The sequence below is a fragment of the Mya arenaria genome, chromosome 13, assembly GCF_026914265.1.
Source record: "Mya arenaria isolate MELC-2E11 chromosome 13, ASM2691426v1".
NCBI classification, from domain to species: Eukaryota; Metazoa; Mollusca; class Bivalvia; order Myida; family Myidae; genus Mya; species Mya arenaria.
Genome location: NC_069134.1, coordinates 37326858 through 37353626, shown reverse-complemented (window position 1 = coordinate 37353626; position 26769 = coordinate 37326858). Strand labels below are relative to the sequence as shown.

Sequence of the window (26769 nt, the reverse complement as noted above, 5' to 3'; positions counted from 1 at the left end):
TTTTCAGTAGAATAAGTAGAAGCTGGTCGGTTACTTCACTATTTGAGACGGTTCAACCGAAACTTATTGAGAACCCTGAGTACTAACTACTACTGTGAAGGTAAACCAGTTAACAATCATTTGAGGCATACTCAATTCTTTATGTTGTCATAAATTTCAACTTCAACACAAATTATTAATTTATGAAACAACGTTTCGGCCATTCGGCCTTCATCAGGTTGTATGTATATAATGAACAGGAAATGACGTCAACATTCATAACGTTGATATAGTCACCTATTGATAGTCATAGTGTAATTTGAAGGATCAAAAGATCAAGACAAAATAGATGAAATATATTATGTTTGAATATTTTGCAATGAGTACCGGTATTAAACAACTCCAAGGTAATTGACTACAAAGAAGCATTTTGGAGGAGTCAGAAATGCACTTGCTTAGAATCTCTTCTTACTTGAAGACATTTTCCATTCTCTGGAGGAGGTATGGAATTCCAGACAGAACTATCTTGAACAGGATTTTTTGTCCATAAAGGTCCTCTCGAGCTTCAGCAACCAGGTGGCTATAAAAAAGAACCAATACATTTGTGCTTTTACAGAATGTTGAAATGTATTAAGAAGTATTGAGGGATAAGTCAAAAACCTGAAATTTATAAAAAAGCAAACAAAATAGTTTCACAAAATTGACAAACATGCAGAGGTTGTTGTTTCAATAGAAAATGATATAATCTCATGGCCGTGACCGGAAATAATTTACAACCAGCATGAAACAATGTTATTTAGGAATGAAACAAACAGAAAAGATAAAATTAAAAGATTCAATAATAAGTTATTAGGAATTGGATTACTAAAAATGTCCACTATACCTGGTTGATGTAATTACTAAAAATCATATTTTCAAAAACACATTCACTAAAGGCTTTGAGTTGGGTTGGTGAAGCTGGCATTTATGCACCAGTAAATTGTAACACCCCCCCCCCCCGGTCCGGGAAATAGCAGGGACTTTGACTTCCAGTCAAGCCAACCCCGGCTAAAATCTCCGCCCTGCGGGGACGAACAAATGGTAAAATCCCTGCCAAATGCCCCCGCACCCCAGGGACTCTTGGTAGGCCCGTTCCCCGCTATATTTTGCGCAAAGACAAAACCACCGCATTCATCCGGCACTGTGCAGTCAACTATTTGGAAAGCCAAACTATAAATGACAACTTTATTTTATAGACTATTGTCATTGTAATTTGCTAAAATAGTGTAATGATTCATGTACACTGAACTCCTTCTCATTGTGCTGTACCATATAAAGTTTTATTACATTCCATCTGGTAGATTTCAAGTTATGCTCCGGACAAGAAAAGGGTAACAAAGGGCAATAACTCTGTAATTGGCTGAAATAGTATTGCGGTTCCTATACACTGCACTTCCTCTCATTATGATCTATCACTGTATGAAGTTTTATTAAATTCCATCCAATAGTTTTCAAGTTATGCTCGGGACAAGAAAAAGTAACAAAGGGCAGTAACTCTGTAATTAGCTGAAATAGAATCCAGGTTCCTGTACACTGCACTTCCTCTCATTATGATCTATCACTGTATGAAGTTTTATTAAATTCCATATAGTAGTTTGCAAGTTAATGTCTGGAAAAAAAATTGACAGCAAAAAAAACAAATAAAGGGCAATAACTCAGTAATTAGCTAATGTAGAGTTATGGTTCTTGAACACTGCACTTCCTCTTATTGTGCTTTACCATTGTATGAAGTTCCAATGAATTCCATCCAGTACTTTTTAAGTTATACTCCAGACAAAAAAAGTAACAAAGGGCAATAACTCAGTAATAAGTAAGAATAGAGTTATGGTTATTGTACACAGCATTTTCTCTCATTATGCTGTACCATTGTATGAAGTTTAATCCAATTCTATCCAGTAGTTTTTAACATATGCTCTGGACAAAGTTGCAACAGACCGCCCGACAAACCGACCGACCACAGGAAATAAATATTATTAAAAGTTAGAAAAAACAACAACATGATAGTATTTAACAGCTTTTTTCCATAATTTTTTTAATTGAATTGTCCCTGACATGAGGAAATAGTAACTAGATAATTTTTACTTCTTATGCACCAGTCAATTGTAACCACGCCCCCCCCCCAGGTCCGGGGAATAGCCTGGACTTGACTTTTGGTCCAGCCAACCCCGGGTAAAATCCTCGCAGGGCGGTGACGAACTGATGGTTAAACCCCGGCCAAATGCCCCCGCACCCCAGAGACTCTATATAAGGTCCAATCTCGGCTTAATTTGGCGCTATGACAAAACCACCGTGGTCACCCGGCCCTGCGGGGCCACCTGCAGAGTAAAAACACGGCCCTTTTCCCCGGCAGTCCCCGGTATACCCCTGGACCTGGGGGGAGGGGGGGCGTGGTTACAATTGACTGGTGTATTATATTGATACTATTGTTCTGGGTGGTGAAAGTTATATTCACAGATTTCCTAAACAAAGACGAAGTTTACAAATGCAACCTCACATTTGACAGTCTAGACATTATTTTATTTTTGTATTAGATGAAAGAATCAGCTGATTTCTGTATCATTGCAAAAACAGATCTCAAGTGTATGAAAATGTCCCTTGAATTACATTTTTCCTAAAACATTATTAAGTAACAGGGCTTTTTCTGCCCAATTTGAGAAAAAGACCCTAGACATTTTGGATAATTTTGCATCGTGAAAATGCTGAAATTGGGAAATTTAACTGTTAAAAGAAAAAACTGTCTAGTCTCCTGCGAATTAGGAAATGATTTTATATTAGTTTAATTCCCTTTAATAGAACCAAAATGGCTAAAATATTAATCCTTGGGTGTAAATATCTATTGCAATAAATCAATCATGACAGATAATATTTCATACAGATATATCTGAATGTGATGAAAATCAATGATTTCCGAGTACAATTATCAAAAAACTTTACATCACATAATTTATAAGGATGTTGAAAATGATCCAGTACATCTTAAAAGATTAAAAGACTTTCTAAAAAAAAAAGATTTTTTTTGTTTTAGACTTTTGATTGGGATTTTTTTCTGAAGATTGGGAAAAACTACTTATATTTTGCTTTGGGAATGGGTCAAATAAATTCCAATGAAACTGTCCAATATGTATCTAAAACTCACATTGGCAGCTAGATGGTTTATGAAAGGGCTAGACATCAGATGGTCCAAAAATCAGCAAATATATTACATCCCAGTTCATATTGTGAATATTTAGCATGTAAAAGTGACTTGATAAGAACAGACTCATATACTGACAATATTTTTAAATCAACATGTATTTATATGGTACACCAACACAGTTAATTTTAAATTGGTAAACCACAAAAAAAAACAGCGAAAGAAGCATTGCGCCATTAGCAAAGGTTTTCACTATTTCTTTTTTCTTGCAACTGTACAACTGTACAATCTGGTGTCCCTTAAAGTTGCACTCCCACAGATTTAACGTTTTGATAACTTTCTTATTTTTGTCTTTTAACGAGCCAATTTTTGTGTAAATGCATGGAAACAAGTTATATAAGACTGCTGACAAAAAATTTGATCGCAGATATTTATATCTTATAAATTTTCAAAAAAAATGATTTTTTATTCATTTTTCTTAAACCGTTAGTAACGGTTTAAAAACATAAAACATTAATGCACCAGTCAATTGTAACCACGCCCTCCCAGGTCCGGGCAATAGCGGGGACTTTGACTTTCGGTCCACCCATGCAACCCCGGGTATAATTCCCGCCCTGCGGGAACAAACTGGTGGTAAAACCCCGGCCAAATGCCCCCCGCACCCCAGAGGCTGAATATAAGGCCCAATCTCCGCTAAATTTAGCGCTAAGACAAAACCACAGCGGTCACCCGGCCCTTTGGGACCACCTGGAAAGTAAAAACACGGCCCTTTTCCCCGGTATACCCCCGGACATGGGGGGAGGGGGGCGTGGGTACAATTGACTGGTGCATAATTTAAAGGAAATATAAAAATCTGCAATCAGATCTTTTTTCAGCAATCTTTTATCATTCATTGGTTTGCAGATATTTACACAAAAATTTGCTCTTTCCAAGGCAAAATAAAATAAAATGTAAAAACGGTAAATCTGTGGGAGTGCAGCTTTAAATTCAATCACTGAGAAATGAAAATACATGACATGAATAGGATCATAGCTCCACCTGCTAAATTGTCATTATTTATTGTTAGAATTTGATCTATCCATTGAAGTACAATTGGGACAGAAAAATGTACAACAATTGCAGGGCTGGAACCCGGGACCCCTTTGCTAACAGGGCGAGTTCTTCACCAACTGAGCTACTGAGATGCATTCACATTTTCTGACAATCTAAATAAAGAGGATGGTACCATGCCATAACCTATGTGGGATAACTTAAAGAAAGAATATAGTGAATTTGTTTTGTTTTAGTGCAAAATCCTGATGTACATGAATTTCACTGAGTGAGAATAAAGAGCTATATTTTAAGAGTAATGAACTGAAATATTTTGCATCTATCACAAACATAATAATTTAATTTTAGACCCTAAAAGTGTATAAAATGGCATTCAATTATAATTATTGAAGTAGGGCAACAAATTATAATTTGTATACAAAGGTTACATTATTTTGGTAATAAAGTTGTTCAAATTGTGTCCCAGCCCTCTTAGCACTGGCATTCAATATATCTATTTGAGAGCTGGCTTTAATTTCAAACAGTAAAAATATATCAATATGTTTGAAACAGTGAACGATTGTTTTTATTGTTTATAAATGTCTATAAATCACCACAAAGCATATATAATAAAAATGTTTTGAATTTTGCTATGCCTATCAGGCTATGCTTTATTATATTAGAGCTGGCATTGTAAATGTCTTGTTAATTTTACACGAACAATATTGCTTTTTTAGTAATTCATATAGACTGTGTTTTAAGAGCAAATTGAGAAGAAAATATTTATCTACCATATTCTATCTCATGTTAAAACAGCTGTTAGGAAGAGTAAATTGCACACCTATATGCATGTTAAAAACTTCTGAAAAATATTGCAAAAACCGCCACTGTTTTTGTACTGAACTGATGACCCCGCACGTTCTGATTATATGCAGGAGAAAAAAGGTTTTATTTACATTGCTTTTACATACCCACCCCATTTACATAATTAATAACTTAACTGTCATTTTTTACTTTGTAGGAAAGAGTTTGTCTAAAACTGTGTTGCATGCTTATACATGCCTTCAGCTGAATAATTTTGAAAAGAGGTTAACTTAAAGAAATTCTATGTGGAAATATGTGCCAGTTTAAGCACGACATGTCAATACATTTCATCTCGCCTAAAGGTATCCTTCTGAAAACCTTTGTAAAAAAATCACCAGTAAGACACTGTAGCTCTAGTGTTATCATGTTATCATGTAATTCTGGCAAAAAGAAACACTGCCTTTTATGCTGAAACCTCCCCTGGGTTCATAATCTATAATACTCACATTATAATGCTTGTTGAAACCAGGTAAAACATGCCAAATTTGATGGTTGTTTCCCCTCCCCTCTAAAACAAATTATGAATTACTAAACATTCGATTTCATTATTTGTGCTGAAGTGTTTTTTCTGTAATTTCATTTTTAAATCTTTATCGCTTAAAGTATTCGCGAGTCATCTGCCCCACTCTGCCATTTTTTTTATTTTTAAACTGGGTTGAAGTGTGTTTGGGTTAGGACCAGCCGCTGAGTTAGCTCTGAGTATAGCTATATAGAGTTCCGGCTGCGGTGTTGTGTTTAATCACCTCACTGGGCATAAGTACACTGAAGTTGCCCACAATCGTGGCAGCAGTAAAAGAGCAGAAGTGCCTACATGTCGGCCTAAATGGTTAACGGAACTGTGTCACAGATCTAAAAGCACCAAAAAAAGTTTTTTTCTGTAACGAATCTCAGGACACCGACTAAGCTAATCACGCTTAATGAATGAATTCTACCTGGTAATCTTTTTTAATGGAAAAATATGAAATATCTCCTGAACTTAAATAAATTGTAAACTATGTGATACTTCAGTAAGTAAGTTTCAATGCATTGTACACATTGATGCCAAATTCATGATATTTTTCGACAATTTTCATTTATTTCGCTATTTTATCATCTGTGAAACAGCCCCTTTAATGGGCGGACGAGTCTAGTCTGTGTGAGTTGAAACTAGCTGCCCATTTAACTCAGTTGGCAAGAGCGCCGTGCTAGTATTTCTGCGGTCGTGAGTCTGAGCCCCACACCAGGCTCACTTTTCTTCTCAGGTTTACCATAAGCATGCACAATGATTTTTAATGAAAAAGGAATGGGTTTTTTTATTTAGTTTTCACTACTTAAGTTTTAACATTTTTATTCAATACTTTAATTTTACAATACAATAAACGAAGTACACAATCGCACAGTTAACAGTTAGTTTGGCATGTACAGTATAGTTATGAGTCATAAATCATGACCTGAAGGTCATATCTGGATACCGATTGCATCAACTTAGCTTGTTCATTATCCGTAAAAACCAACGTTATGTCATTATGGTCTCCAAACAGCAACGTATGAACGATTGATTTTACAATAACAAGTATAATTCTTAGTACAACTCACCGTGAAAGCAACGTTAAATCCGTTATTGCATCATGATGAAAGTTTCAATATAATAGATACATTGAAGGAAGACGTCACGCGCACCTGCAATGTGCCTATATGCAAATCATTGTTTACATCAGCTGTCGTCAAATGCGCATAAAACATTTAACTTAATTATTTAGATATCCAGTTTAAACGGTATTTTTTAAGATGTGAGGTAAAAAAACACAATTGTTATGACGAACCCTGTTCGTTTTGTATTATTATTGCAGAGTTATGAAATATAATTTCCGGTCAAAAGAAGTACTCTTTAGACGTGTATTCATTAGATGTGTTCTCCACTCCTTTTATGGAAGTGCCGAAGGTGGATTGTACATGTACCTCGGATATTTCCGTATTGATTTTCATTGGTTAACGGAGGTCAAACCCCGCCCTAAACATGTACAATTTGCTTGCCGGCATGCACGCGCTTTATATGAACAATGTATGACGAGCTTTTCTGGTTCTCATTTTCACGGTTCAGTGGCGCCCAAATTTTTTAATGCCTATCACTCCGGCAAAAAAGAAGTAGTCCCTTGCATACACGTACAAACCGTAAGAGGGCTTGTACAGACAAACGCTTCGCGTTTGTCTTCAAGCCCGTATTATTTCAATCATGTAAAATGATCGGCCTCAAACTAGCTCGTATTGACAATTCCAGTCTTGTTTTAATGAAATATTGTATTTTGTATTTGCCAATTAAGGGACCATCTGGTGTCTAGTCCCTTTAAACATTAGTTTTGATATGGTATGTATCCTACTACGCGAATACGTGCTTAATATTAAACATGACACTTAATTGCACAATGCATACAATAATTATTTTCTTCCTCCTGACCTAAACTCTGCAAGATGATAGTCATAGAGTCATACATATAGAAAAGAACTACATTCGGGTTGGATGGTGTATTATCTATATCAAGAGATCTATTGCCACACCGAGTCTCTACTTAAGCTTACATGTAGGGCGTATTTGTTAATACAAAACTAGTTTCAGTTTTGGTTTCAAGGGTTTCGGCGTTTTAAAGGGACTGTACACCAGATTTGCACCAAAAAAAGTTTTTTCTGTAACGAATCTCAGGACAATTATTTAATAGAATGTGTTACGCTTTGATATCATAATTGTAGAAAGAAAGTACCAAAATAAAAATAAAAAATGTGTCGGAGACCGGGTTCGAACCCGTGTCACCAAAATTGCAGTCCAGCGTCGTATCCACTGAGCTACCACGGCTTACTCTAATTGGGTGATATAATTAAGCTATACACCTACCTCGGTAATATCACGTGATAACATCGACTAGCCAAGGAATAAATTCTACCTGGTAGACATACCCAGTAAACCTAGTTTTCGCTATTTTATCATACGGAGTACAGCCCCTTTAGAACCTGTTTCAAAAGTTTTGCTGAAAATAAAATTTGTATGGTTTTGTGTACAGCTTCAACAACAAAATCATGATACCGCAGGTGGTCGTTTGCACATGTCTTGGATTACTGACGGCCATGTTGTCATTTGGTTTTCGGAAATCCTCGGCCATTTTTATCGAAAACAACCTCGGATGTATATGGACGGTTTACAGACTCAGAAAACGGTACTGTTTAAGTCCGCTGCAAGTACATCGGGTAGTAATTTAATTTAGCAGTTAAACTTTATGACTAAACTCTTGGGAATCTTAATTTTGTTTGCAATAATACACTTTAATGGCAATCAATTTAAACGTTGATCAATAAATATTAGCTAAAACACTACATTTAATTAATGATATAATTCAAAATTATACGATCTACTTCTACTGATCTACCGGCATACATCCGAAGTTGTTTTCGATAAAAATGGCCGAGGATTTCCGAATGGTTTTTTTTTTGGATTACTGTCCGCCATGTTGTTTTTTAAGTGAGCTAGTTTTCGGATATAACGAAACGACGAAACCGCTTTAAGAGTTTCAAAACTATAGTTTCATTTATTTCAAACAGTCACAACAAATACACCGTTCGTGAAACCATTTTAAAACCAAAAATAGTTTATTAGCAACTAAACGCCCTTAGGAAGCGGACATTTTTCTCTCATTCAGTATCTTTGCAGCTGATCAGCAGGCAGACCTTACACCTGATCAGATCGTTGGCCGGAATCTGGAGCAAATTTCTAGAAACGGTAAGTACGACATGCACGTTATTGTCATTTTCAGAGTAAAATTTGGGCTTATATCTAATAATATACCTCGTAAAGAGCGTTATTGTTTATGTTGTAATAGCAGGGACATAGAGGATGAATATCACCTCAAATGTCGATGTTATCGTCAGCTACGTAAATATAAAACGAGTTTACTATGGTAATTCATCTGTATCCAAATTCCACCAGTTATTGACCATATGTGATAAAAAGGAAGTAATGAACGTTTGTAAATTTAATAAAGAAGCATTTGTTATACGAAACTCATTTATTAATAATACAACATAGCATAAAAGTTATGATAATTTCCATCACTGCCAGTGTTAACATAACAATTATCTTGTATTCAATTTACATCAACTATTTCTTTTTCTCATGAATGTCTATTATATAATATAATGTATTTAAGTTTAGAAACGTGACATATATATATATATGTACACTTGAATAAGTCCTGTATAGCTGTCAGTTTTGTCCTGTTCTGTTCTAAGTGTTATATTAGTTCAAGCGTGCGGCCTTTGTTCAGAGAGAAATATAAAAAAAATACGTTTCTTTAAAAAGCCATAAACAAATATTTAAGTTGCTCTCTCACAGAATTACCGTTTTGACAACTTTTTTTTTGTCTTGGAATGAGCAAATTTTTGCACAACTATCTGCAAACCAGTGATATAAGACTGCTGACAAAAGTTCAGATCGCAGATTTTCATACTTCCGTTCGAAAATTAATGTTTTATGGCTTAAACCGTTACGTTTTCAGAAAAATGCATAAAACATCAGTTTTTGAATTGAAAAAAAAAATAAAAAATGTCACCACACATATATAACTGTTTTCCATGGTATTTCGCAAATTTTGACTCGTTCCAAGACAAAAAAAAATAAGTTGTCAAAACGTTCAAACTGTGAGAGTGCAGCTTTAAAATAAACTTATGTTGTTGACTATTTAGCTCAAAATGACAGTTTTCGAATATATATTAGATTCATATATATAAGAAGTATATTTAGGTCACAACTTTGTACTTTGTATACATGATTGTATTAAAGCTCTCAGGTTGACAGTTTTGACATTTTTCAATAGAACATCAGTTTTCGAAAGTTAATATTAAAAACAGCTATCTGGTCTTTCGTCAGCAGTCTTGTATGACTAGTTTCCAGACATTTACGCAGAAATTGGCTCATTCTAAGACAAAAATAAAAGAAGTTGTCAAAACGGTCAATCTATGAGAATGCACTTTTAACATTAGTACGAATGATTAAAGCGGTGCTTCCTCTTCGAATGTCTCCCCATTTAAGTCTTAATATTTTCTGTATGATTTAGTTTATTGTTAACTTTTCCAGTTATGCAGATCAAGGCCGTGTTGGGGACTTTGGAACGGTCAGTAGACATTCCGGACAAACGAAGAGAGCTGTAAGTTAATTATCATATAAATATATATATAACTACCATGAATACATTGTTAACTTAGCAAAGATATGTAAGTAAACTTCCATGCAGACATAGTTACTAAAAATAGAGTTGGGAGTAAAATTTCATTCAGAAATTATTCTAAAAATAGAGCTGTGAGTAAACTTCCATGCAGACATAGTTTTTAAATAATCGAGTTGTGAGAAAAATACCATGCAGACATAGTTACTAAATATAGAGTTGTGAGTAAAATACCATGCAGACATAGTTACTAAATATAGAGCTGTGAGTAAACTACCATGCAGGTATATATACTAAATATAGAGCTGTGAGTTAACTTCAATGCAGACACAGTTACTAAATATAGAGCTGTGAGTAAACTTCCATGCAGATATAGTTGCTAAATAATCGAGTTGTTTGTAAAATACCATGCAGACATAGTTACTAAATATAGAGCAGTGAGTAAACTTCCTTGCAGACACAGTTACTAAATATAGAGCTGTGAGTAAACTTCCATGCAGACATAGTTTCTAAATAAGCGAGTTGTGAGTAAAATACCATGCAGACATAGTTACTAAATATAGAGCTGTGAGTAAAATACCATGCAGACTTCCATGCAGACACAGTTACTAAATATAGAGCTGTGAGTTAACTTCCATGCAGACATAGTTACTAAATATAGAGCTGTGAGTTAACTTCCATGCAGGTATAGTTACTAAATATAGAGCTGTGTGTTAACTTCTATGCAGGTATAGTTACTAAATATAGAGCTGTGAGTTAACTTCTATGCAGGTATAGTTACTAAATATAGAGCTGTGAGTTAACTTCCATGCAGGTATAGTTACTAAATATAGAGCTGTGAGTTAACTTCCATGCAGGTATAGTTACTAAATATAGAGTTGTGAGTTAACTTCTATGCAGACACAGTTACTAAATATAGAGCTGTGAGTAAACTTCCATGCAGAGATAGTTTCTAAATAATCGAGTTGTGAGTAAAATACCATGCAGACATAGTTACTAAATATAGAGCTGTGAGTAAAATAACATGCAGACATAGTTACTAAATATAGAGCTGTGAGTAAACTACCAAGCAGACATAGTTACTAAATATAGAGCTGTGAGTAAACTACCATGCAGGTATAGTTACTAAATATAGAGCTGTGAGTAAAATACCATGCAGACATAGTTACTAAATATAGAGCTGTGAGTAAAATACCATGCAGACATAGTTACTTAATATAGAGTTGTGAGTAAACTACCATGCAGGTATATATACTAAATATAGAGCTGTGAGAAAACTTGCATGCAGACATAGTTGCTAAATAATCGAGTTGTGAGTAAAATACCATGCAGACATAGTTACTAAATATAGAGCTGTGAGTAAACTTCCATGCAGACACAGTTACTAAATATAGAGCTGTGAGTAAACTTCCATGCAGACATAGTTTCTAAATAAGCGAGTTGTGAGTAAAATACCATGCAGACATAGTTACTAAATATAGAGCTGTGAGTAAAATACCATGCAGACTTCCATGCAGACACAGTTACTAAATATAGAGCTGTGAGTTAACTTCGATGCAGACATAGTTACTAAATATAGAGCTGTGAGAAAACTTGCATGCAGACATAGTTGCTAAATAATCGAGTTGTGAGTAAAATACCATGCAGACATAGTTACTAAATATAGAGCTGTGAGTAAACTTCCATGCAGACACAGTTACTAAATATAGAGCTGTGAGTAAACTTCCATGCAGACATAGTTTCTAAATAAGCGAGTTGTGAGTAAAATACCATGCAGACATAGTTACTAAATATAGAGCTGTGAGTAAAATACCATGCAGACTTCCATGCAGACACAGTTACTAAATATAGAGCTGTGAGTTAACTTCCATGCAGACATAGTTACTAAATATAGAGCTGTGAGTTAACTTCCATGCAGGTATAGTTTCTAAATATAGAGCTGTGAGTTAACTTCTATGCAGGTATGGTTACTAAATATAGAGCTGTGAGTTAACTTCCATGCAGGTATAGTTACTTAATATAGAGCTGTGAGTTAACTTCTATGCAGGTATAGTTACTAAATATAGAGTTGTGAGTTAACTTCTATGCAGACACAGTTACTAAATATAGAGCTGTGAGTAAAATACCATGCAGACATAGTTACTAAATATAGAGCTGTGAGTAAAATACCATGCAGACATAGTTACTAAATATAGAGCTGTAAGTAAACTACCATCTGGTATAGTTGCTAAATAATCGAGTTGTGAGTAAAATACCATGCAGACATAGTTACTAAATATAGAGCTGTGAGTAAACTACCATGCAGGTATAGTTACTAAATATAGAGCTGTGAGTTAACTTCTATGCAGACACAGTTACTAAATATAGAGCTGTGAGTAAACTTCCATGCAGACATAGTTGCTAAATAATCGAGTTGTGAGTAAAATTCCATTCAGACATAGTTGCTAAATAATCGAGTTGTGAGTAAAATTCCATTCAGACATAGTTACTTAATATAGAGTTGTGAGTAAACTTCCATGCAGACATAGTTTCTAAATAATCGAGTTGTGAGTAAAATACCATTCCGACATAGTTACTAAATATAGAGCTGTGAGTAAACTTCCATGCAGACATAGTTGCTAAATAATCGAGTTGTGAGTAAAATACCATGCAGACATAGTTACTAAATATAGAGCTGTGAGTAAACTACCATGCAGGTATAGTTACTAAATATAGAGCTGTGAGTAATCTTCCTTGCAGACATAGTTGCTAAATAATCGAGTTGTGAGTAAAATACCATGCAGACAAAGTTACTTAATATAGAGTTGTGAGTAGACTTCCATGCAGACACAGTTACTAAATATAGAGCTGTGAGTAAACTTCCATGCAGACATAGTTGCTCAATAATAGAGTTGTGAGTAAAATACCATGCAGACATAGTTACTTCATATAGAGTTGTGGGTAGACTTCCATGCAGACATAGTTACTAAATATAGAGCTGTGAGTAAAATACCATAAAGAAATAGTTACTTAATATAGAGCTGTGAGTAAACTTCCATGCAGACATAGTTGCTCAATAATAGAGTTGTGAGTAAAATACCATGCAGACATAGTTACTAAATATAGAGCTGTGAGTAAAATACCATAAAGAAATAGTTACTTAATATAGAGCTGTGAGTAAACTTCCATGCAGACATAGTTGCTCAATAATAGAGTTGTGAGTAAAATACCATGCAGACATAGTTACTAATATAGAGTTGTGGGTAGACTTCCATGCAGACATAGTTTCTAAATAAGCGAGTTGTGAGTAAAATACCATGCAGACATAGTTACTAAATATAGAGCTGTGAGTAAAATACCATGCAGACTTCCATGCAGACACAGTTACTAAATATAGAGCTGTGAGTTAACTTCCATGCAGACATAGTTACTAAATATAGAGCTGTGAGTTAACTTCCATGCAGGTATAGTTTCTGAATATAGAGCTGTGAGTTAACTTCTATGCAGGTATAGTTACTAAATATAGAGCTGTGAGTTAACTTCCATGCAGGTATAGTTACTTAATATAGAGCTGTGAGTTAACTTCTATGCAGGTATAGTTACTAAATATAGAGTTGTGAGTTAACTTCTATGCAGACACAGTTACTAAATATAGAGCTGTGAGTAAAATACCATGCAGACATAGTTACTAAATATAGAGCTGTGAGTAAAATACCATGCAGACATAGTTACTAAATATAGAGCTGTAAGTAAACTACCATCAGGTATAGTTGCTAAATAATCGAGTTGTGAGTAAAATACCATGCAGACATAGTTACTAAATATAGAGCTGTGAGTAAACTACCATGCAGGTATAGTTACTAAATATAGAGCTGTGAGTTAACTTCTATGCAGACACAGTTACTAAATATAGAGCTGTGAGTAAACTTCCATGCAGACATAGTTGCTAAATAATCGAGTTGTGAGTAAAATTCCATTCAGACATAGTTGCTAAATAATCGAGTTGTGAGTAAAATTCCATTCAGACATAGTTACTTAATATAGAGTTGTGAGTAAACTTCCATGCAGACATAGTTTCTAAATAATCGAGTTGTGAGTAAAATACCATTCCGACATAGTTACTAAATATAGAGCTGTGAGTAAACTTCCATGCAGACATAGTTGCTAAATAATCGAGTTGTGAGTAAAATACCATGCAGACATAGTTACTAAATATAGAGCTGTGGGTAAACTACCATGCAGGTATAGTTACTAAATATAGAGCTGTGAGTAATCTTCCTTGCAGACATAGTTGCTAAATAATCGAGTTGTGAGTAAAATACCATGCAGACAAAGTTACTTAATATAGAGTTGTGAGTAGACTTCCATGCAGACACAGTTACTAAATATAGAGCTGTGAGTAAACTTCCATGCAGACATAGTTGCTCAATAATAGAGTTGTGAGTAAAATACCATGCAGACATAGTTACTTCATATAGAGTTGTGGGTAGACTTCCATGCAGACATAGTTACTAAATATAGAGCTGTGAGTAAAATACCATAAAGAAATAGTTACTTAATATAGAGCTGTGAGTAAACTTCCATGCAGACATAGTTGCTCAATAATAGAGTTGTGAGTAAAATACCATGCAGACATAGTTACTAAATATAGAGCTGTGAGTAAAATACCATAAAGAAATAGTTACTTAATATAGAGCTGTGAGTAAACTTCCATGCAGACATAGTTGCTCAATAATAGAGTTGTGAGTAAAATACCATGCAGATATAGTTACTAATATAGAGTTGTGGGTAGACTTCCATGCAGACATAGTTACTAAATATAGAGCTGTGATTAAAATACCATAAAGAAATAGTTACTTAATATAGAGCTGTGTTTAAATGACCATGCAAAAATAGTTACTAAATACAGAGTTGTGAGTTAACTTCTATGCAGACATAGTTACCAAATACAGAGCTGTGAGTTTACTTCTATGCACACATAGTTGCTAAATATAGAGTTGTGAGTTAACTTCTATGCAGACACAGTTACTAAATATAGAGCTGTGAGTCATAACTATTTACATACATAAAAACTTTGTAGATGTGTAATTAATCTACAGCGAAAACAGACAATTTTATAGAAAAGTAAGTTAGGCCTATATGCATTTAATGTAGACGTTGTTACAGACTTGTAAGTAAACTACCATGTATTCTCAACCTGTTATTAGGATGTGAGTTACATCCAGTGACTACAACGCTACTAAATATAAGTGTTCTAAATATTCTTGAATACAGCATTGTTACCATGTTGTTAGAAAACTACCATGAATACAAACCTTTTGTGAGAACGGTAAGCAATCTACCATGAATACAAACCTTTTGTGAGAGCGGTAAGCAATCTACCATGAATAAAAACCTTTTGTGAGAGCGGTTAGCAATCTACCATAAATACAAACCTTTTGTGGGATCGGTAAGCAATCTACCATAAATACAAACCTTTTGTGAGAACGGTAAGCAATCTACCATGAATACAAACCTTTTGTGACAACGGTTAGCAATCTACCATGAATAGAAACCTTTTGTGAGAGCGGTAAGCAATCTACCATAAATACAAACCTTTTGTGAGAACGGTAAGCAATCTACCATGAATAGAAACCTTTTGTGAGAGCGGTAAGCAATCTACCATAAATACAAACCTTTTGTGAGAGCGGTTAGCAATCTACCATGAATAGAAACCTTTTGTGAGAGCGGTAAGCAATCTACCATGAATAGAAACCTTTTGTGAGAGCGGTAAGCAATCTACCATGAATAGAAACCTTTTGTGAGAGCGGTAAGCAATCTACCATGAATAGAAACCTTTTGTGAGAGCGGTAATCAATCTACCATGAATACAAACCTTTTGTGAGAGCGGTAAGCAATTTACCATGAACACAAACCTTGTTATAATGTTGTTAGAAAACCACCATGATGCAAACCTTGTTGAAGTGCTGTTAGAGTCTACCATGAAAACAAACATTCGTGCAGACATAGTAACTTTAACTGATTTGTATGTACAAAATGTATTTTGAATTCCACTACATTTCAGCAAAGATCTTCAAAACGACACTCAAAGACTAACCAAAGAAACAGATACCGCACTTAAGAAGCTCGCTCGAAATTTGGACAAGGTGAGACTCGCCCTTACTTACCTGGGCCCATAATCACCAACGTCTGGCGTGAGACTACAGTTATTTTTACTATATGTTTCATATAGACACTAACCTGGCTTTTGACTTTATACACACCCCAATTGAAAAACAAGGACATGGCATCTCTAGAACAATTGAAGACACAAAATATAATCACAAGAAAAAACCATGTTGACCATTGACCCGACTGTCAAAATTGAGTTCAAATACAGAACCCTTCCGCCAAGGAGTCAATCGGCTACAAACAACTAATTTTCAGACTTCCACAAGCTATAATTTTTCCAATATTTACACTGAAAACTATCAATTTCTGCAATAAAGTGTCAAATTCAGTCAAGTTCTCTGCAAAAACAACATTTTTTGCTTCTTTTTCATTCAATTTTAATAAAATATTGATACACAAGCACTCTTTTTTCTGTATTAACATCCGGATCTTGGTCAATGGGGGGCAGATAACTGTGGTCTTGGTCAACGGAGGGCAGAAAACTGTGGTCTTGGTCAACGGGGGGCAGATAACTGTGGTCTTGGTCAACGGGGGGCAGATAACTGTGGTCTTGTCAACGGGGGGTAGATAACTGTGGTCTTGGTCAACGGTGGGCAGATAAATGTGGTCTTGGTCAACGGGGGCAGATAACTGTGGTCTTGTCAACGGGGGGCAGATAACTGTGGTCTTGTCAACGGGGGGCAGATAACTGTGGTCTTGTCAACGGGGGGCAGATAACTGTGGTCTTGTCAACGGGTGGCAGATAACTGTGGTCTTGGTCAACGTGGGGCAGATAACTGTGGTCTTGGTCAACGGGGGGGGGGGGGGCAGATAACTGTGGTCTTGGTCAACGGGGGGCAGATAAATGTGGTCTTGGTAAACGGGGGCAGATAACTGTGGTCTTGTCAACGGGGGGCAGATAACTGTGGTGTTGGTCAACGGGGGGCTGATAACTGTGGTCTTGTCAACGTGGGGCAGATAACTGTGGTCTTGTCAACGGGGGGGGCAGATAACTGTTGTCTTGTCAACGGGGGGCAGATAACTGTGGTCTTGGTCAACGGGGGGCAGATAACTGTGGTCTTGGTAAACAGGGGGCAGATAACTGTGGTCTTGTCAACGGGGGACAGATAACTGTGGTGTTGGTCAACGGGGGCCAGATAACTGTGGTCTTGTCAACGGGGGCAGATAACTGTGGTCTTGTCAACGGGAGCAGATAACTGTGGTCTTGTCAACGGGGGGCAGATAACTGTGGTCTTGGTCAACGGGGGCAGATAACTGTGGTCTTGGTCAACGGGGGCAGATAACTGTGGTATTGTCAACGGGGGGGGGGGGCAGATAACTGTGGTCTGGTCAACGGGGGCAGATAACTGTGGTCTTGTCAACGGGGGGGCAGATAACTGTGGTCTTGTCAACGGGGGGCAGATAACTGTGGTCTTGTCTACGGGAGGGGGGGCAGATAACTGTGGTCTTGGTCAACGGGGGGCAGATAACTGTGGTCTTGTCAACGGGGGGCAGATAACTGTGGGATTGTCAACGGGGTGGCAGATAACTGTGGTCTTGTCAACGGGGGCAGATAACTGTGGTCTTGTCAACGGGGGGCAGATAACTGTGGTCTTGTCAACGGGGGGGGCAGATAACTGTGGTCTTGTCAACGGGGGGCAGATAACTGTGGTCTTGGTCAACGGGGGGCAGATAGCTGTGGTCTTGGTCAACGGGGGGCAGATAACTGTGGTCTTGGTCAACGGGGGGGGCAGATAACTGTGGTCTTGGTCAACGGGGGGCAGATAACTGTGGTCTTGGTAAACGGGGGGCAGATAACTGTGGTCTTGTCAACGGGGGCAGATAACTGTGGTCTTGGTCAACGGGGGGCAGATAACTGTGGTCTTGTCAACGGGGGGCAGATAACTGTGGTCTTGGTCAAAGGGGGGCAGATAACTGTGGTCTTGGTCAACGGGGGGCAGATAACTGTGGTATTGGTCAACGGGGGGCAGATAACTGTGGTATTGTCAACGGGGGGGCAGATAACTGTGGTCTTGTCAACGGGGGGCAGATAACTGTGGTCTTGTCAACGGGGGGCAGATAACTGTGGTCTTGAGCCGTCTTGAATCTCAGTTTGAGGCTTAGACTCGGAAATGCAAGATCTTAATTGTGTTGTAGAAAAAGACGGTGAAATATGCTGTCTCTGTCACAAACAGTCTATTCTACAACCAGGCATACATCTTTTGTTAAAATTAATTACATTATGGATATTTTGAAACATTTAAGAATTCTTTTTTCTAAGCCACTCAGGCACTACTTTTCGGGCACTATTTCTCGGGTACTTCTTCTCGGACACTACTTTGTCATGGCAATCTATTCAATTTTGTTCCGTTTTCTTGTCTTTTTAAAAGTTCAACGGTGTAAAATGATAACCAGTTTTATTTCGTTCTGGTAGCTATAGTTGCAAAAAAGTACCTTTCATTACTTGTTAAATATGATTAATAAATTCAAGATACGGTCAAAAGTGAACAAAATATGACCACGTGATAAATTTATATTATAAGCATTTATGACGTCATTTATCACGTGGTATACACGCACTTGCTTTCTATGTCTTTCAGACACCAGAGTTACGAGTACAAGAAAGGCGTCTTAAAGGTGGGTATCTTCTTTTTTTTAAATCATACATCACACGATTTATTATTTAAAACAAGGAAAGCATGTTCAAACGTTCAACACATTAAAATAAACAGCTGCTTCTGCACATTTTAACTTCTTAATTAGGATTGATGTTAATTATTCAATAGTTTAACCATTTTAAAAATATTTGATTGCTTAGTTTATTTCCCTGCGTTCTATAATTCAACTACCGTTACCTAGTGATAGGGGAAGTAATCCAGACTACCCATTTATAAGCTAAACCTATTTTGATATCATTCGGAACTCCTCGGCCCTTTTCAATCGAAAGTTGTTTTCGATAAAAATGGCCGAGGTCAGTTCCAGATGATTTTGATAACTGCTTTCAAGGATTACCATTCCTTAGAAAGAAACTTTAGGCATGGAAACCTCATGCAAAATTGGTATCATTTTAACGCACTTTAATATATTATCTTGTTTTAATTACCAAATTGTAAAAACATAGATTGTTGGCTTTTTACTGTGTGTGCACATCTTTAGTTTCAATTCAAAAATAACATTATGCATCTTTAAATCTAAATGGTCAATTTATTTGGGTAATTTGTTTCTAAAGTATCTTAATTAGCAAACAAACCCTTTCATTTGATACCAAAATACGAGATTTAACATTATATTGCTGATCTAAGCGTGCGTGTCTTTAAAGAAATCTTCCAGGGCCTCCTGTCGGAATACAGCGGCCTCCAGAAAACCATCCGCTTCCAGACCAGGGACTCGCTGAGAAGCAGTCTCAATAAGTCAGGAAACTTTGTAAGTTAAATCAATATGATTTTTGGTGTTTGTTGTTTCTGTCGTCGTTGTCGTTGCTGTTGCTGTCGTTGTTGTTGTTGTTGTTGTTGTTGTTGTTGTTGATGTTGTTGTTGTTGTTGTTGTTGTTGTCGTCGTTATCGTTGTTGTTGTTGCTGTTGTTGTCGTCGTTGTTGTTGTTGTTGTTGTTGATGTTTTTGTTGTTGTTGTTGTTGCTGTTTTACCATGCTCAAAAATATGCAGTAATCTTAACAAGTATTTGCATAAATGGAACTTATAGCACACTATAAAAATGACGTAGTGCGCGGTAATTTGTTGGAGGGAAAGTGAAAGTAGATATCAGTTGATTGGTTAATATGTAACACTGACGTATTAGTTTCAGGTTAACAGACACTATAATTCGATATCTCATAAACTACGCTAGGCTACATATAAGTTACCAAACATGATAATTTACGGAGCGGAGTAATAATTGAGAATGTTGGTAGTAAAACAAAATAGGGAAAATAAACATTTGAAAACAATGAATATAAAAGTTGCCGTGTGAAACGCAAACAGACCGAGGATTCGTATGAATATTAGAAAACTTCACTTAACTCATTGTGCACTGTGATAGTATTGTGTATTTTCTGTTCACTTCTGACCAAATGCTAAACCTTTTTCGTAATATAAAACAAAACTATTTCTAGATTTAGTAGATTTAGACCGCTTTAGAGCAAACACAAAATCATATGTCTGAATCTAAAAGTTATTGACAAAGTTTGTTTACTCCTCTCTTAGGACATTAAGGTCACAGACGATGGCTCACTTGAGAGGGATGGGTAAGAAACATATGTATTTCATAGCGGAAAGTGAGTATGATAAAGCATATACTATATTTATTTATAAGTCGAACAAGGCACTTGCTCCGATATTAAAAATCACTCAATTTAAACCTCAATCCCATCCTTTTTTACCACATAACATCAAAAGTAATTCAAAATCGTATACATGTTTGTTACTTTATGGTGACCTTTCAAAGGATTGCGTTTGGAGCCCCTAGGGTCAAGGTCATTGTTATTAAAAATAGAAAAACGGTTGGTACTGAATAACTTTAGTTAGGGCTGACATATTGTGACCAAACTTGGTATAAAGGAAGAGTTTATGGAGACCCTTAATGTGATTGCGTTTTGGGCCCCTAAGATCAAGGTCACTGTTTCTAGATATATAAAAAACTATTGGTACTGAATAAATTTAGTTAGGGATGACATCTACTGACCAACTCTCTTATATCGGAAGAGTTTATTGTGACCGTTCATGTATTTGTGTCTTGAGTCCCTAGGGTCAATGTTCAAGGTCACTGTAACTAAAACTATTAAAAAGGTTGGTACTGAATTACTTAAGGTGACATTTTGCGACCAAATTTGGTATAAATGAGGAGTTAATGCATGCCTTTCATAGGATTGCGTTTAAGGTCCCTAGGGTCAATGTCACTGTTACTGAAAATAGAAAAACGGTTTGTCTTGAAAAAATTTTTTAGTTAAGGTTGACATATTGTGATTAAATTTGGTACACATGAAGAGTTTATGAATCATGGGATTGCGTTTGAGGCCCTATGGTCAATATCAAGGACACTATTACTATAAAATGAAAAAAAAAAAACAGTTGAAACTGAATAACTTGTGTTAGGGTGTCATACTGTGACCAAACTTGGTATGTAGGAAGAGTTTATCCGTCTTGGGATGTCAGTAGGGACCACTAGTGTCAAAATCAATGTCACTGTTACTAAAAATGAAAAAAACAACATGTAAAACTGAACCTAACAACGAAGGCAAAAGCTCTCCTGTCAATCATATAAAACCGGGCTTTATCGCATTGCGTCGTTTATTGTTACTCTTTTAAAAGCGTATTTTCACAAAACTTTTGCCTACACTTCAAAGAAAACTAATATATAACTTTAGAGCAAAAATGTACTTGAATGATTGCTAAAAAATATGAGTTAAACTCCGTTACAGTTGTTGCCATAGAATAGTTATTCCTTTGAGTCATACACGGTGTTTTTAATCAACTATGAGAGAATGCGCTTTTAAAATGAGTAAAAATATATACCATAACTTTTGACTTTTAGAATTTTGACATATGTTTTTTTTCACTGTTTTTTTTTGTGATATATGTGCCAGGCCACATAAAAACAAAAATACAATGTTGGCTCATAAACATAAAATCCTATCAGTTAAACTTGTTGGGTCAAACATAACAACATTTATTTAAAACGTATTACATATTGTACGCGTAAAAGGATTTGAAATATATGAAATAATATAGTAAATGTAATGGGGCCAGCTTAATTGGTACTTGTTTGGAATCGACAGCATCTTAAATTCTATTTTAGAGAACAGATTCAAATAGAACAGATAGAGTCTGAGGCCGAACTAAACCTTATCAAGGAGCGTGAGTCGGATCTCAAACAACTAGAGGTAGGTGCAAATAATCGATAAATGAGAGAAATCAAAGCGCTTGAAGCAAGTAAGGATGGGGCATTTATAATAATATCATTATCATGGTCATTGGAAAGAATTAGATTAACACTTCGATTATAATACATTTGATGCTTGAACTGGGTTATTTTAGATTAATATAGACATTTATTATGCAAGTAAGCATGTGCTGTTATAATAATTTCATCACCATGGTCCGTTGAATGGATTATAATAATATCATTATCATGGTCATTGGAAAGTATTAGATTAACACTTCGATTATAAATCATTTGATGCTTGAACTGGATTATTTAAGATTAATAAAGACATTTATATAGAAAAATGACTTGATGATACAGTTTTATGATGTACTTATGAATTATATTCTAGCTTTTTAGCGTTTAGACCACCAACGATCTTATTATTGGATTGTGTGTTTTTCAGCAAGATATAACGGATATAAACAGCATCTTTAAAGATCTTAGTGAAATGGTTGAAAAGCAGGGCGAGAAAATAGGTAAAAATAGTACAATTTCATAAAAAAATATATTTATTTATCATTCGGATGTTTTTTTTTAAACTTGTACTCTCGCAGATTGACATGCTTTACTTTTTTTTAAGTTTTTGTCTCAGAATCAGCTGATTTTGGGATCAAAACTTTCAATTCAGTCATATAGGATAACACACTAAAGAACAGATCTCAATTGTTTGGAAAATTGCCAAAACGTTCATTTTTTCCTAAACTGTTAGTTACGCTTTTAACTATAAAACTATGATCTGATTTTTTGTCAGCAATCTTGCATCACTGGTTTTCAAACTACATTTACGCAAAAATTGACTTATTACAAGACAAAAAAAATCTCATGATCACATGTTTATGTATTTTACATTCTTTTTTAGATAAAATACAAAATGTTATACGTAGTTTGTACAGTGTGTTAGAGTTTAGGTAGAATGTGACATACATAATGAATGGTTAATATAAAATGAAATCTGTTATAAACAGCTCTTGGCAATTGGTTTTGCATAATAAATATGTCATAAACTAGCATATAGTTATATTTCACTTTGCATTTTCTGTGCGTTATTTCAATTAATAAAATGAATAAATGTTATTTTTCGCCATATTTTACAATATTCGGCCACATGTGGATATGACCTTTTAGTTAAAAATGTTCTTTTCTGTTCTGTTTATCATGAATTGTAAGAGAGTCTATGAACCATTACCGGTATGTGTACCAGGGGCGAATCCAGGATTTGACGTTATTGGGGGCGTAACCTTTTGATTTGCGCCCCTCCTCCAGAACCTAAATTTATGTGGTTGAAGTTTTGGCAGAGTGGATAAGAGGTCATCCTCCAATAAAATTTTAACAATTCAAGTCCGAAATGGTGCCCCACCGCTAGTGTGTACTTATACGGTATATCATTGTTTGAATATTTACCAGATATTTCAACAACTATTTGATGTTTTATTGTTGGTTTATGGGACTCTTCTTAATAAGCTCTACCTGGCAGTATTAGTGTATATTGTGTATACTGTTGGTGTTGGGTTTTTTCAGATATAAGTGAAAAAAAAGTCGAAAAGGCAGTGGTAGATGTCGAGGTCGGCGTAAAAGAACTAGAAATTGCTAAAGAAAATGTGGTTTGTATATGTATACATGTTTATTCAATACTTAAAGTTATGTAAGTCAATAATTCGTAAATTAAATTATTGATTAAACATATAATTCAATGAATAAATGTACGAACGAATGAACAAATTAATTAATTAACGAAAGGAAGGATGGATGTATGGTTGGATGGATGGATGGATGAACAAAGTGAGTGAGCGAGCGAGCGAGCGAGCGAGCGACCGAACGACCGAACGAACGAACGGACGAACGAACCAACAAACCAACCAACCAACCAACCAACGAACCAACCAACGAACGGACGAACGAAAACAACTAAATAAATAAATAATGAAACTGATGGTTTCCCTTTTCATATTTTCGTCATGGTTATTCATAACTATCTTTTTTCGTTTTTTCAGACACCCTCAAGAAGAAAGAAAATAGCGCTGATTGTAATAGTAGTAGTGTTGTTGGTGGTCGTCGTTACAATTATTGTTATTGTTGCCGCATAAAATGATCTCCCCCTCTGTCCACACAACTTTGACAATTGACAATTGCTCATATATAAAAGATGGACATTCGGTACAGCATTAACATTAAGACATTTACAGTTTAAAGAAAGTTACAAATGAAATTAATGTAACCAGCGTTTCAGTTTCCTATTCCGGAAGCCGGCTTGCTTGATGCAATAAACTTTTTGTAATTTAATCACGTCACTTCTTCTCTCCAGTGCATTCGCTGGGAAGGTATTCAACACAGCTTATATTAAAAATAAAAATTGTATATACGTTATATGTAATCATTTTATAAGTGCCAAGGCCCCAAAAAGAAGTTCAAAAACAAAACTGTGTCGGCTAATATAAGAAGAGTGTCAGGGCCCGCGGTATGAGTTCAAAAGTAAGACTGCGTCGGCTAATATAAGAAGTGTGTCAGTGCCCACAGTATCAGTACAAAAATTAGACTGTGTCGGCTAATGTAAGAAGTGTGTCAGTGCCCGCAGTATCAGTTCAAAACTTACACTGTGTCGGCTAATATAAGAAGTGTGTCAGGGCCCGCATTATCAGTTCAAAAGTTTACCTGTGTCGGCTAATATAAGAATTGTGTCAGGGCGCGCAGTATCAATTCAAAAGTTAGACTGTGTCGGCTAATATAAGAAGTGTGTCAGCGCCCGCAGTATCAGTTCAAAAGTTAGACTGTGTCGGCTAATATAAGAAGTGTGTCAGTGCCCGCAGTATCAGTTCAAAAGTTAGAATGTGTCGGCATATATAAGAAGTGTGTCAGGGCCGCCAGTATCAGTTCAAAAGTTAAACTGTGTCGGCTAATATAAGAAGTGTGTCAGGGCCCGCGGTATCAGTTCAAAAGTAAGACTGCGTCGGCTAATATAAGAAGTGTGTCAGTGCCCGCAGTATCAGTTCAAAAGTTAGACTGTGTCGGCTAATATAAGAAGTGTGTCAGTGCCTGCAGTATCAGTTCAAAAGTAAGACTGCGTCGGCTAATAAAAGAAGTGTTTCAGGGCCCGAAGTATCACTTCAAAAGTAATACTCTGTCGGCTAATATAAGAAGTGTGTCAGGGCCCACATTATCAATTCAAAAGTAACACTGTGTCGGCTTATATAATAAGTGTGTCAGGGCCAGCGGTATCAGTTCAGAATTTAAACTGTGTCGGCTAATATATGAAGTGTGTCAGGGCCCGCAGTATCAGTTCAAAGTAAGACTGTGTCGGGTAATAAAAGAAGTGTTTCAGGGCGCGCAGTACCAAATCAAAAGTTAAACTGCGTGCTTATATAAGAAGTGTGTCAGGGCCCACAGAATCAGCTCAAAAGTTAAACTGTGTCGGCTAATATAAGAAGTGTGTCAGGGCCCACAGTATCAATTCAAAAGTTAGACTGTGTCAGCTAATATAAAAACTGTGTCAGGGCGCGAAGCATTAATTCACAAGTTAAACTGTGTCGGCTAATATAAGAAGTGTGTTAGGGCAAAAGTATCAATTCATAAGTTAGACTGTGTTGGCTATTATAAGAAGTGTGTCAGGGCGCGCAGTATCAGTTCAAAAGTTAGACTGTGTCGGCTAATATAAGAAGTGTGTCAGTGCCCGCAGTATCAGTTCAAAAGTTAGAATGTGTCGGCATATATAAGAAGTGTGTCAGGGCCGCCAGTATCAGTTCAAAAGTTAAACTGTGTCGGCTAATATAAGAAGTGTGTCAGGGCCCGCGGTATCAGTTCAAAAGTAAGACTGCGTCGGCTAATATAAGAAGTGTGTCAGTGCCCGCAGTATCAGTTCAAAAGTTAGACTGTGTCGGCTAATATAAGAAGTGTGTCAGTGCCTGCAGTATCAGTTCAAAAGTAAGACTGCGTCGGCTAATAAAAGAAGTGTTTCAGGGCCCGAAGTATCACTTCAAAAGTAATACTCTGTCGGCTAATATAAGAAGTGTGTCAGGGCCCACATTATCAATTCAAAAGTAACACTGTGTCGGCTTATATAATAAGTGTGTCAGGGCCAGCGGTATCAGTTCAGAATTTAAACTGTGTCGGCTAATATATGAAGTGTGTCAGGGCCCGCAGTATCAGTTCAAAGTAAGACTGTGTCGGGTAATAAAGAAGTGTTTCAGGGCGCGCAGTACCAAATCAAAAGTTAAACTGCGTGCTTATATAAGAAGTGTGTCAGGGCCCACAGAATCAGCTCAAAAGTTAAACTGTGTCGGCTAATATAAGAAGTGTGTCAGGGCCCACAGTATCAATTCAAAAGTTAGACTGTGTCAGCTAATATAAAAACTGTGTCAGGGCGCGAAGCATTAATTCACAAGTTAAACTGTGTCGGCTAATATAAGAAATGTGTTAGGGCAAAAGTATCAATTCATAAGTTAGACTGTGTTGGCTATTATAAGAAGTGTGTCAGGGCGCGCAGTATCAGTTCGAAA

The 26769-nt window shown here is 36.2% G+C and overlaps 1 protein-coding gene across 1 annotated transcript in view; it reads left to right on the top strand.

Moving 5' to 3' along the window:
- The window catches only part of LOC128214345 (syntaxin-7-like), a 40203-nt gene extending 15644 nt beyond the window's left edge, over positions 1-24559 (top strand). Inside the window, exons 2-11 of the mRNA XM_052920766.1 lie at positions 8721-8789; positions 10143-10212; positions 16274-16355; positions 18960-18996; positions 19679-19782; positions 20560-20600; positions 22151-22235; positions 22683-22755; positions 23798-23880; positions 24271-24559. Coding sequence (XP_052776726.1) covers positions 8721-8789; positions 10143-10212; positions 16274-16355; positions 18960-18996; positions 19679-19782; positions 20560-20600; positions 22151-22235; positions 22683-22755; positions 23798-23880; positions 24271-24363 — 737 coding nt within the window. The 3' untranslated portion in view covers positions 24364-24559. The remainder of the gene's footprint in view (positions 1-8720; positions 8790-10142; positions 10213-16273; positions 16356-18959; positions 18997-19678; positions 19783-20559; positions 20601-22150; positions 22236-22682; positions 22756-23797; positions 23881-24270) is intronic.
- Positions 24560-26769: the final 2210 nt, after the last annotated feature.